General features: G+C 38.0%; 1 protein-coding gene and 2 pseudogenes across 1 annotated transcript; all 3 read right to left on the bottom strand.

Moving 5' to 3' along the window:
* Nucleotides 1–3,166: 3,166 nt before the first annotated feature.
* LOC120717358 (transcription factor HES-5-like) lies at nucleotides 3,167–4,972 on the bottom strand. The gene is given in 3 exon segments (XM_040005292.1): nucleotides 3,167–4,452; nucleotides 4,568–4,603; nucleotides 4,605–4,972. Coding segments are annotated over 3 exon segments (555 nt in total). The 5' UTR covers nucleotides 4,704–4,972; the 3' UTR covers nucleotides 3,167–4,032.
* A 1,996-nt stretch (nucleotides 4,973–6,968) lies between these two features.
* On the bottom strand, nucleotides 6,969–8,528 carry LOC120714342 (annotated as a pseudogene).
* Nucleotides 8,529–11,351: 2,823 nt separating this feature from the next.
* LOC120717324 lies at nucleotides 11,352–12,242 on the bottom strand (annotated as a pseudogene).
* Between the last annotated feature and the right edge of the window lie 1,810 nt (nucleotides 12,243–14,052).

Below are 14,052 nucleotides of genomic sequence, written 5' to 3'. Positions count from 1 at the left end.
TGTCTTTGCACAACTTCTCCACAAGAGGCTTTCTGAGCTGCAGAAAGTAGAAAATAAATTTAAAAAAAATTCAAGAATTTTGTTTTAGTAAAAATGTATCTAATTTATTACAAGTTTTTGACAATTGCGTCAATTTTTGATTTACCTAATTAGTTGGGATCACTTTCTCCTGATAAGCGATCATTGCAGTAGGGACTGTAAGTGGATCTCTGTGCTGTAAAGGTCTCAGTGGACAGAACCTGATATCCCTCCCATTTATACTTCACCATCTCTATATGAATGTTTGGGTCTTTCCCTGCTTGATTTTTCCCAGTCTGAGCCAATCAGTGGCATCATGCTCCTGTTATTGCCCAGGAAACAGTGGATAGAGATCAGGGGAACAGGTGATGGACTCTGGGAGAGAGGTACTCTCGGAGCTCAAATTGAATCTTGGAAAATAGAAACCCTGTAAAGAAAACTAATATGAGTACACACTCATCATCCCAGCTTAATGATCTATTAACGATCTAATTAATGAACCACATATAAAGTAAAACTTATTCAGACTTTTTGGTCTCAATTTGTTTGATAATTTCTAAACCCAAACCTTTAATGCATCTTTTTTAAAATAAATTGTCAACTGAACATCATTCAGTTTTAATGAAATGCTTAATTTTTATGCAGGATAACAAGTTATGTTTACTAACATGTTGACAGTTTATCAGATTGGTATTGTGGGCTGTTTTAGTTTGCTGATTGGTTTGCTGTAGTTTATTGCTTTACTCAAGTACTCAAGGCAATAATTGTGCTGTTGCTCTTGTGCCAGTGACATGTGCCTTTTAGTCAATGGGAGTAACACGTTGATCTGGGTTTCCCACACTGACTCCCTGTGCTGTTGTCAGTGAGCCACAAAGAGACTTTAGTGGCAGATGCTGCCCGTGGGTTGCTGTAGAAAGAAAGCATTGCATCACCAACCATCTGGAGGGAAAGGATCCCATTGGCTGGCTCTGAGTGGTAGTAAAATTTGAAATTGTGGTGAAAATTTGCCGTAATCAGAGTAGTTTCACATCATATTTTCAGGTTGCAATCACTGTGATGGGGTGTTCATGGGGATTGCTGAAGTGTGCCAAATCCCTTTGCAGTAATAAAAAGCTGCTGGTGCTTTTGCCACAGTCCTCCAAAATTAGCAGGTGCCTGCCTACAAATAGACTTTCATTAATGGACTGCACACGTGCAGGTGCTACACAGTGGATGGGCTTCTCAGCAAATAATTGCCCATTAAGCCTTGAATGCATTTCTTGAACCCCAGGATATACATCTATAACACATTTTGAGTTTGATCAAGCATTGTTTATTTAAACTATTGTTTGTAATGATAAAGGAATTGTTTCCCTTTGGAAAGCCAGATATCATAAGCAATATACTGTAACTTGGACTTCAGCTGTTATTCTCTTAGTTAGAAAAAGAAAAAGTATGATGGCCCGTGTGATTTTGTGATTTGAGGGGGTTTTAGACTCCTGATTCCTTGTTAATCTGTCAGGGCAAAGGTCTGGATCTATTGTCCCACAGCAGCTATGTGAGTGAGTTTTGCCTGGTTTCCCACACAATTCCCTTTCACTGCTTTCACTGGAAGAACAATAGAAGTGTGCCTCATTATACAACACATTAGATACATTGTCTGACGTCCTTAAAAAGGGATGTGTTTAAAGTTACATTTAAAAAAAAAAATGAAAACATGCACGAATGCACAAAAACATGAATTGGTTTGATGGCGTAATGTTGTTCAATTAAATACAGTAACACAAAACGAATAATTCAGCTTCATTAAATGAGTTTCGATTATATTGCTCCAGACTTTGATAATTTAGTTAAATAAAACATGTGTAGTTTGATTGTCTGTTAAATTTCTTGAAAATTGATAGCCTGGTTTAAAGATGAATTTATATAAATTTATACATTTATATAAATTGGCATGTTTTTTTTAAATATTTATGTTAAACGTCAACAAAAAAACCATGTCTACTCACTGTACTGAACAGAGAAACAGCTGTCTTTATAAAAGACACAAACAGATTGTGTTTCACATAAAGCAAGGTAGATGTTTACAAAGTTATCAGCACCAATTCACGACTTTGTAGCGACAAGTTCACACCGTATATATTCTGCCAAACTATGAGAATACTATGTGATCATGAAATGCTTTTTGGAATTGGACTTCTCTGTATGTTATTTTTAAACTTTTTCTCTCTCTTTGAATTGACTGTAAGTGCTGAAAATTGCTAGTAGGAAAAATACACAGTTTTTGTGCTGGACAAAGTCATCTTGTCCATGTCACATGTGTGTCCTCTGTCTCTGGTTTGTAGCTGCTCTCAGTTTCCCACACTCAGTATTGAATCATGTGGTCAGTGCACGACAAAAGGACCCTGAAAAGACATTATATAAAGGTTTGGCTGTGCTTTGACTGAAACTGCGTGACGTCACTAACCATCTGGAGGGAAAGTACATGATTGGTTGGCATGACCAGGCCTGATAAAAATCCCAAACTACTGTCAAAACCAAATCAGTTGACCAAATCTGCACCTAACTATTACACTTAATGGAGAAAATTTGGATTGCACATAACCAACTAGTGATCGATAGTTAAGGACTCACAGCCTAATTTGGTTCTAAAGTGTGCCAACAATCCACCGCTGAAAGGATGTTAGTGACATATTTTATGTACATTCATTTTGGACGCTTATTAATAAGAATAAATATTTGCATGTTAAGTATCTTAACACCTGTATGTTTAACATGATCGGTTTTCAGCATTATGCCACCATATTCCATTTCACTCTCTGTCTACCGAGGACAAAGATCAACATGCATTGTCCCCACTGGGGCTCTGTGAGTGAGTCTCTTCTGGTTTCCCACACTGCGTCCTTTCACTGCTTTCACAGGAAGAACAATGGAAGCGTGTCTCCTTACCCATAACATTAAAAGACAATAGTTATCGTTGAAGTTTTGGCCCTCCCATGGCCTGGGGACTGCTCCAAAGTGGTGGCCAATAATTTGTTGATATTTGAAGCTCAAGAAAAAAAACACAAAATATTTATATTTGAATTTTTATATTTAAATGAATTCCTCTTCTAGTTGTGAATTTCCACTTTTTGATTGAATTATGGATTGACAAATGAACAAAACCTTGTATGATCACAATATTTCTTTATTAAGACACACTCAGTATTAACATTTTATAAAGGCTCCAACGGGAGGTAGATAGAGGTGATGATACATCACAACAGCCTGGTAACAACAGACACCGTACTCAAAATGAGTGGAGGATCAGTCATCTTTACAAAAGACACCAACAGTATGATATGAATCTTCATATCAGACTTTCATAAAACATGCTCCAAAAGGCATTATCTTAAAACAATCACAAAGTGATCCAAATAAGTCAATCCACTGTCTATACAGTGTATTTATCAACTTAACTGCATTTAATTGATACACCAATGATTCTAAAAATGAAAAATAATCTGACATTGTGTCATTCCCATAGGGATTATTTTTTGTAGTTTTTTTGGGTTTTTTTTTTTTTTACATGAAAAAGCAGAATAATAGGTTAAGAAAACATCTGTACATACAGAAGAAAGTTTTCTGAAGCAGAATTCTGTAATCTTTAACCAACACGGTCTTTCATGTTGACATGATGCTTTCTGTCTTTAGTCAAAAGTTATTGTTTGGGTCAATAACAAACTAAAGATAACAAATGTTAATATAACATCAGCGGTACCTGAAGAGTAGGTAATATTAATAATTGCAGATGCAATCAGATTTCATTCATGCAATGTGCATGACAAGATATGTTGTTTCAAAAAACAAAATATATTGTTTCTTTGATTTCCTCAGGAAAAATTTTTTTCCACTAAAAACAAAACAAAGTAAACTGTTCTGTATGAACAAGAGGAAAAATCTTAAAAATCTCTAAATTACAAAAGAATGCGGCTCTGAATTCTTTGACCAATATGATCATTGAAGTTAGTAAGGCTGACTGAAGTCTGCAGGTTTCTACCACGGCCTCCAGAGGGAGCTGGTGAGTGTGTTGTCTTTGGTGATGCTGGTCTGGACTGTGTAGCTCAGAGGAGAGAAGTCAGCCTCACTCAGGGTTTTATCAGAGGAAGTGTGCAGCTGGTTGATGTGGTTCAGCAGGTTTCTCTGGGACTGAGTCTTCACCTCCACCTTTGACAGGAAGTTGACCATCTCTTGGGCACACCTGGAATAGCCCTGTTCAAGAACTCCTGATTCTGCGGTTTGACGCTGCTGCTGCAGTCTTCTCAGGTAGCAAACGGTCATCTCCAGGACGTCTGGCTTCTCCAGTTTGGAGTCTGGCTGCTGTTTGAGGGGCTCAGGACCCAGAAGAGACTTGAGCTGTTCAATACTGCTGTTGATTCTCTCTCTGCGGATCTTCTCCACCAGAGGCTTTCTGAGCTGCAAGAAGAAGAACAAAGTCATTAATAAAACAGTTCTAGCGCATATTTTTAGTGTTATCAAACAAAACCTTTCATGAATAATGGATGACATTCTGATCTGATCTCCAATTTACCTTATGATTCAAACAGAGATGATCACATCACATGGTCCTGAGAATTAGTCATTACTGGAGAGACTGTAGCTGCCATGGCTGGATCTCTGTGCTGTAGAGGTCTCTGTAGAGAGACTCTGATCACTGCTGCCTTCATCCCTCCTATTTATACTCCCACATCTCCATATGAATGTGTGGGTCTTGGTCTGACTGGAGTTTCTCACAGTTTTGACCAATCACAGAGCTGTCCATTAGAGAAAAGAAATCTTGCCCGCCACATTGATACATCCCAGGGGAACGAGTGGAGCACTTTTGGGTGGGTGTGTCAGCGTAAAAGACTCCGAAAGCTCTGTGTGAATCTGAGAAAGTGGTGACCCTGTAGAGGATACATCTGCTGCCTGATGCTGAGATCAGTGACTTTGACTGGGCACACACTTTTCAAATCAAACTGTTTCTCTGATTAAGATACTTCACATTTCTCACCTGACACCCACTTAGTGTCATTGATTATCCTGAAAGTAACATTTTTGGTTCTCACACAAACTCAATCAGACATCAGATGGTCTGTGTGTTTTTCTATGGAAAAATCATTTAATGTCAGATCTGATCTCTTCCTTCTGACATGAAGTTCAACTCATGTGGCAAAGTGACCAAATTTCTAAAGTGTTGTAGAGAATGTTTAAAGATTAAATAAAAAAATCACTGAGATAGTTCTGCGAGGAAACTAATAAACAATATTACTTTTTATAACATATAAAATTGATTTATCTTTTTTTTCTGATATCCAGATGTAGCAGGTGTGTTTTTTGCTTTTCAGTTTGTGGTTGGTGTGAGCAGATAGTTGTCCTCACTTTCCCACACTCAGTGCTGAATGATGTGGTCAGTGCACTACAAAGGTCTTTGAAAGGAGCTTTTGTGGTGGTCGGTGGTCGTGTGCTCCAACAGAGACAGAGCCTGACGTCAACAACCATCTGGAGGGAAACAACATGATTGGTTGACTCAAAATTTACTCAAATTTCAAAAGTCGATCATATTTACCTTATCCAGTAATATACAATCCATGATCCACTATTTCAGTTTACAGTTGGAGAAAGTTTGAAAATTGCCCATCATGAAACTTTCATGTTTTCACAAGCTCCAAATCTCATGTTCTGAAATGCAGGAGAAGGTCAAGGCAGCTGTTTCCTGAAGTGTGCCAAATCCCTCTGGACAATAGTCAGAAACCCGTGTGGTGAAGAATGCAAATCAACTTGAACTGTGACCCTCCTTCTCTTTGGTCCTGGAGAAGAAAAAGGCTCCTCAAGATGTAATTTTATTCTACATGTACAATATGTATGGATCTGTGTGAATTCTGGTGAATATATGTATTATAGATTAAAACAGCAGGTCACAGTTTGGGGGTGAAAAAAATCACAAACACTTTAAAGTTACCATCCTGAAAATGCTTATAGATATTGTAATTTCATAAATTCCTCCATTAAATTACAACTACATTATTTCTTAAGTGCTACAAAAGTTTGGAGATCAGCAAATATTTTCATGTTATTTTATTTCATGGTATGTTAAAAGTAACGAATCCCATACAAATGTGTTGTTGTTTTCCATCATCAGTTTTCATTCCATCATATTACCTTTCGACATGTTTCTCCTCAGGACAGAGGTCAGCATCTGTTGTGCCGCTGGGGCTCTGTGAGTGAGTTTCTTCTGGTTTCCCACACTCTGTCCTTTCACAGTGTCACTGGAACAACAATAGGAGTGTGTCCCCTTACCCATCATGTGACGAGACAATAGTTATCGTGAAAGTTTTAGCCTCCAAGTAACGACTGCTCCAAAAATGGTGACTGCTTAAGGAAAACATGACACACATATCATTACTTATCGGACTATTTCAATCAAGCTATTGCATATACAAAAAGTCCCATAAGAATTATAACTCATCAGATATTTTAATTTGATTTGAATATTATTGTCATTTTAATTTCTGTGATATTTGGATTAGAATAAGGCTCCAGATATGATCATGAAGCCCTCACCTGTCACCCTACTACACCATTGTCCTGGTGTGAGCTTTGCTGTTTTTACAATATATAGTGATATTGGCCCAATAAATGTATAGGATGCCTAGATGAATGATCCACTATAACTACAAGACATATATGCGTAACATAGAATGAAACGATAACAGAAACACTTTGATGTCATTTCAGTGGTTGTTTATTAAGATAAACAGAGCGTCAAGTTTATATATGAGAGTAAGATAAATGATGATGCATCACAACAATAACTTGGTAACATCACCAAGACACTGCACTCAAAATGAGTGGGGGACCAATCATCTTTACAAAAGACACAAACATTATGACATGAATCTGCATGTCACATTTTCATAAAATACACTTTGGAATAAGCACAAACTGCAATTTATAACAAAGGCAAAGAACAAAGGGATTCTACAACAAATCACATTAAAACAATCACAAAGTGATATGAATAGCTGAACCAAATCCACTGACTTTACAGTGTCAGGTATATAATCCTCTTAAACAAAGGACAAAAATAAATCTGGCTCTGATAACAGAACAATGCAGAATAATCACAAAGATTAAAATTAGTTTAGAAGAAACATCTCAGCAAAATTTGAGCAATCGTGTGTTATCAACATGATAAAATTCAAGAAGTAATAAACTTCATTTCAGCACAAGTCACCACAATGTGATGCACATTTTTACATACACTGCTAGTAAATATCAGCAGTAAAAGCAAATTGGAACAAGAATGTCAAATGTTCTTTCTTAACATGAAAGAGGAGCTTGTTTCATTCTTTCCATAGGAAATATTTGTTACATGAACATGTGAATTATGCCTGGTTTTACAAACACCTTCTGTACATACAGAAGAAAAAGTTCCTTAAATCTTTGACCAACGTGGTCTCCAAACATCTCTGTGGTATGACAAGAGGCTTTCTCTCTTGACTTGAAAGATGTTGTTGGTGTCATTTGCTCAGGAAATATCATCTTGCATGAAGAACAAAACAAAGAAAAACCTTCTGTACATACAGAAGAACAAGTCTTTGAATTGTCTTTCCCTGCAATCGTTGACCAATATGATCAGTGTAGATGATTTAGTAGTGATTCCAGTCTGCAGGTTTCTACCACGGCCTCCAGAGGGAGCTGGTGAGTGTGTTGTCTTTGGTGATGCTGGTCTGGACTATGTAGCTCAGAGGAGAGAAGTCAGCCTCACTCAGGGTTTAACAGAGGAAGTGTGCAGCTGGTTGATGTGGTTCAGCAGGTTTCTCTGGGACTGAGTCTTCAAGTCCACCTTTGACAGGAAGTTGACCATCTCTTGGGCACACCTGGAATAGCCCTGTTCAAGAACTCCTGATTCTGCTGTTTGACGCTGCTGCTGCAGTCTTCTCAGGTAGCAAACGGTCATCTCCAGGACGTCTGCCTTCTCCAGTTTGGAGTTTGGCTGCTGTTTGAGGGGCTCAGGACCCAGAAGAGACTTGAGCTGTCCAATACTGCTGTTGATTCTCTCTCTGCGGATCTTCTCCACCAGAGCTGCAAGAAGAAGAACAAAGTCATTAATAAAACAGTTCAGGTGAACAGGTTTAGCTTTATCAAATGCAATCTTTCATGAATAATGAATGACATTCTGATAATATCCAATTTACCTTATGAGTCAAAGTTAGATGATCCTGAGAATTAGTCATTACTGGAGAGACTGTAGCTGCCATGGCTGGATCTCTGTGCTGTAGAGGTCTCTGTAGAGAGACTCTGATCACTGCTGCCTTCATCCCTCCTATTTATACTCCCACATCTCCATATGAATGTGTGGGTCTTGGTCTAACTGGAGTTTCTCACAGTCTTGACCAATCACAGAGCTGTCCATTAGAGAAAAGAAATCTTGCCCGCCACATGCTCAGTGGTCATATTAGTAGGGGACAATTGATACATCCCAGGGGAACAGATGGAGCACTTTTGGGTGGGTGAGTGTGTCAGCGTAAAAGACTCCGAAAGCTCTGTGTGAATCTGAGAAAGTGGTGACCCTGTAGAGGATACATCTGCTGCCTGATGCTGAGATCAGTGACTTTGACTGGGCACACGCTTTTCAAATCAAACTGTTTCTCTGATTAAGATACTTTTCATGTCTCACCTGACACCCACTTAGTGTCATTGATTATCCTGAAAGTAACATTTTTGGTTCTCACACAAACTCAATCAGACATCAGATGGTCTGTGTGTTTTTCTATGGAAAAATCATTTAATGTCAGATCTGATCTTTTCCTTCTGACATGAAGTTCAACTCATGTGGCAAAGTGACCAAATTTCTAAAGTGTTGTAGAGAATGTTTAAAGATTAAATAAAAAAATCACTGAGATAGTTCTGCGAGGAAACTACAAAATAATAGCAGTGATAATAACAAAAAATATTGTTTCATTATAACATATAGAATGGATTTATTTTATTTTTTTCTGATGTCCAGATGTAGCAGGTGTGTTTTTTGCTTTTCAGTTTGTGGTTGGTGTGAGCAGATAGTTGTCCTCACTTTCCCACACTCAGTGCTGAATGATGTGGTCAGTGCACTACAAAGGTCTTTGAAAGGAGCTTTTGTGGTGGTCGGTGGTCGTGTGCTCCAACAGAGACAGAGCCTGACGTCAACAACCATCTGGAGGGAAACAACATGATTGGTTGACTCAAAATTTACTCAAATTTCAAAAGTCGATCATATTTACCTTATCCAGTAATATACAATCCATGATCCACTATTTCAGTTTACAGTTGGAGAAAGTTTGAAAATTGCCCATCATGAAACTTTCATGTTTTCACAAGCTCCAAATCTCATGTTCTGAAATGCAGGAGAAGGTCACGGCAGCTGTTTCCTGAAGTGTGCCAAATCCCTCTGGACAATAGTCAGAAACCCGTGTGGTGAAGAATGCAAATCAACTTGAACTGTGACCCTCCTTCTCTTTGGTCCTGGAGAAGAAAAAGGCTCCTCAAGATGTAATTTTATTCTACATGTACAATATGTATGGATCTGTGTGAATTCTGGTAAATATGTGTATTGTAGATTAAAACAGCAGGTCACAGTTTGGGGGTAAAAAAAAATCACAAACACTTTAAAGTTACCATCATGAAAATGCTTATAGATATTGTAATTTCATGAATTCCTCCATTAAATTACAACTACATTATTTCTTAAGTGCTACAAAACTTTGGAGATCAGCAAATATTTTCATGTTATTTTATTTCATGGTATGTTAAAAGTAACTAATCCCATACAAATGTGTTGTTGTTTTCCATCATCAGTTTTCATTCCATCATACTACCTTTCGACATGTTTCTCCTCAGGACAGAGGTCAGCATCTGTTGTGCCGCTGGGGCTCTGTGAGTGAGTTTCTTCTGGTTTCCCACACTCTGTCCTTTCACTGTTTCACTGGAACAACAATAGGAGTGTGTCCCCTTACCCATCATGTGAAGAGACAATAGTTATCGTGAAAGTTTTAGCCTCCAAGTAACGACTGCTCCAAAAATGGTGACTGCTTAAGGAAAACATGACAAACATATCATTATTTATCAGACTATTTCAATCAAGCTATTGCATATACAAAAAGTCCCATAAGAATTATAACTCATCAGATATTTTAATTTGATTTGAATATTATTGTCATTTTAATTTCTGTGACATTTGGATTAGAATAAGGCTCCAGATATGATCATGAAGCCCTCACCTGTCACCCTACTACACCATAGTCCAGGTGTGAGCTTTGCTGTTTTTACAATATATAGTGATATTGGCCCAATAAATGTATAGGATGCCTAGATGAGTGATCCACTATAACTACAAGACATATATGCGTAACATAGAATGAAACGATAACAGAAACACTTTGATGTCCTTTCAGTGGTTGTTTATTAAGATAAACAGAGCGTCAAGTTTATATATGAGAGTAAGATAAATGATGATGCATCACAACAATAACTTGGTAACATCACCAAGACACTGCACTCAAAATGAGTGGGGGACCAATCATCTTTACAAAAGACACAAACATTATGACATGAATCTTCATGTCACATTTTCATAAAATACACTTTGGAATAAGCACAAACTGCACTTTATAACAAAGGCAAAGAACAAAGGGATTCTACAACGAATCACATTAAAACAATCACAAAGTGATATGAGTAGATGAACCAAATCCACTGACTTTACAGTGTCAGGTATATAATCCTCTTAAACAAAGGACAAAAATAAATCTGGCTCTGATAACAGAACAATGCAGAATAATCACAAAGATTAAAATTAGTTTAGAAGAAACATCTCAGCAAAATTTGAGCAATCGTGTGTTATCAACATGATAAAATTCAAGAAGTAATAAACGTCATTTCAACATAAGTCACCACAATGTGATGCACATTTCTACATACACTGCTAGTAAATATCAGCAGTAAAAGCAAATTGGAACAAGAATGTCAAATGTTCTTTCTTAACATGAAAGAGGAGCTTGTTTCATTCTTTCCATAGGAAATATTTGTTACATGAACATGTGAATTATGCCTGGTTTTACAAACACCTTCTGTACATACAGAAGAAAAAGTTCCTTAAATCTTTGACCAACGTGGTCTCCAAACATCTCTGTGGTATGACAAGAGGCTTTCTCTCTTGACTTGAAAGATGTTGTTGGTGTCATTTGCTCAGGAAATATCATCTTGCATGAAGAACAAAACAAAGAAAAACCTTCTGTACATACAGAAGAACAAGTCTTTGAATTTTCTTTCCCTGCAATCGTTGACCAATATGATCAGTGTAGATGATTTAGTAGTGATTCCAGTCTGTAGGTTTCTATCACGGCCTCCAGAGGGAGCTGGTGAGTGTGTTGTCTTTGGTGATGCTGGTTTGGACTATGTAGGTCAGAGGAGAGAAGTCAGCCTCACTCAGGGTTTTATCAGAGGAAGTGTGCAGCTGGTTGATGTGGTTCAGCAGGTTTCTCTGGGACTGAGTCTTCAAGTCCACCTTTGACAGGAAGTTGACCATCTCTTGGGCACACCTGGAATAGCCCTGTTCAAGAACTCCTGATTCTGCTGTTTGACGCTGCTGCTGCAGTCTTCTCAGGAAGCAAACAGTCATCTCCAGGACGTCTGCCTTCTACAGTTTGGAGTCTGGCTGCTGTTTGAGGGGCTCAGGACCTAGAAGAGACTTGAGCTGTTCAATACTGCTGTTGATTCTCTCTCTGCGGATCTTCTCCACCAGAGGCTTTCTGAGCTGCAAGAAGAAGAACAAAGTCATTAATAAAAAAGTTCTAGTTGCATATTTTTATTGTTATCAGTCACAATCTTTCATGAATAATGAATGATCTGATCTCCAATTTACCTTATGATTCAGAGTCACATGGTCCTGAGAATTAGTCATTACTGGAGAGACTGTAGCTGCCATGGCTGGATCTCTGTGCTGTAGAGGTCTCTGTAGAGAGACTCTGATCACTGCTGCCTTCATCCCTCCTATTTATACTCCCACATCTCCATATGAATGTGTGGGTCTTGGTCTGACTGGAGTTTCTCACAGTTTTGACCAATCACAGAGCTGTCAATTAAAGAAAAGAAATCTTGCCCGCCACATGCTCAGTGGTCATATTAGTAGGGGACAATTGATACATCCCAGGGGAACAGATGGAGCACTTTTGGGTGGGTGTGTCAGCGTAAAAGACTCCTGAAAGCTCTGTGTGAATCTGAGAAAGTGGTGACCCTGTAGAGGATACATCTGCTGCCTGATGCTGAGATCAGTGACTTTGACTCGGCACACGCTTTTCAAATCAAACTGTTTCTCTGATTAAGATACTTTTCATGTCTCACCTGACACCCACTTAGTGTCATTGATTATCCTGAAAGTAACATTTTTGGTTCTCACACAAACTCAATCAGACATCAGATGGTCTGTGTGTTTTTCTATGGAAAAATCATTTAATGTCAGATCTGATCTCTTCCTTCTGACATGAAGTTCAACTCATGTGGCAAAGTGACCAAATTCATTTCCCAAGTGCTGAAGGACACTAGAAAACAATATCATTTATAATAATGAACAGTACTGTTTCATTATAACATATAGTATGGATTTTTCTCATTTTTTCTGATATCCAGATGTAGCAGGTGCGGTTTTTGCTTTTCAGTTTGTGGTTGGTGTGAGCAGATAGCTGCTCTCACTTTCCCACACTCAGCACTGAATGATGTGGTCAGTGCACTACAAAGGTCTTTGAAAGGAGCTTTTGTGGTGGTCGGTGGTCGTGTGCTCCAACAGAGACAGAGCCTGACGTCAACAACCATCTGGAGGGAAACAACATGATTGGTTTCCTCCAGATATGCTAAAATTTGAATATATAATGCAAATACATTTAGATTCTCTGATAATACAAAACTTGGTTTTCTGTTTTTCATTTTGCAGTTTGGTTAAATTCACTTAATTCCAATTTTATCACAAACACCTGCTGCAGATTATAAATGAGGCGGTCGACACAGCTGTTTCCTGAAGTGTGCCAAATTCCTCTGGACAATAGTCCGGCACTCGTGCATGGTTAGGATGCAAATCAACTTGTACTGTGACCATCTCTGTCTGAGGTTTCCCACCCTTACTTCATTAAAGTTTTTCCCACTGGGTCTCTGAGAGTGAGTCTTGTCTATTTTCCCTCTATTTTCTATCTTTTTACAGCTTTTTCTGGTGGATCAATACAGTTTTGTCTGAATGCTTCATTTAAAAGTTTTCAAATTCCAGCAGATCAAACTGGCCACATTTTCCCACCTAAATAACTACACAAAGGAAACTTCCTTGTGGAGTTTAACTTAACTTATGACCCATTGCAAACAAAAAAAAAGTGACAACTCAGTCTGTCATAAATGTTTTTAATCAGGAATATTCTCATTGTTCCACCAGACCTGTTAAACCATAGGCTACACAGTAAATCAAAACACTCATTCAAGATGTATATGGTGAAAACTATATGGAAACTGAGATCATATACAAAGTTTGTATCATTTCAAAAACGTGCAATATTGCATTTAACAATCAAATTGGTTAAAAGGAAAATGCTAATAGTTTTTTTTTATAAAGTCATCCTATCCAGCTGTAACAGATGTACCATCTGTCTTGTGGATTGTAGTTGGTGTGAGCAGACAGTTGCTCCACATTCCCACACTCAGTGTTGAATGAGGTGGTAAGTGCACCACAAAGGTCTTTGAAAACAGCTTTTGTCATGGTTTGTGGTTGTGTGCTCAGACAAAGACAGAGTCTGATGTCACCAACCTTTCTGGAGGGAAACAACATGATTGGTGTTTTCAGCCATGTGATAAAATCCCAAACTAAAGTCAAAACCACATCAGCTGTTTCTCATAATAATATGCACTTGCCTATTTAAGTTATATCTGTTGAAAATGATACGTTTTTACACAAATTTATCTTGGTGTTAATGGTACAGAAACTGAATAAATGTTATTTAAAGTGTGTGTGTGTGTGTGTGC

The sequence above is a fragment of the Simochromis diagramma genome, unplaced genomic scaffold (genome assembly GCF_900408965.1).
Source record: "Simochromis diagramma unplaced genomic scaffold, fSimDia1.1 OVJJ01000320.1, whole genome shotgun sequence".
Lineage (NCBI taxonomy): Eukaryota > Metazoa > Chordata > Actinopteri > Cichliformes > Cichlidae > Simochromis > Simochromis diagramma.
Note: the sequence above shows the minus strand (reverse complement) of the source record. Positions and strands in the feature narration are given on the sequence as shown.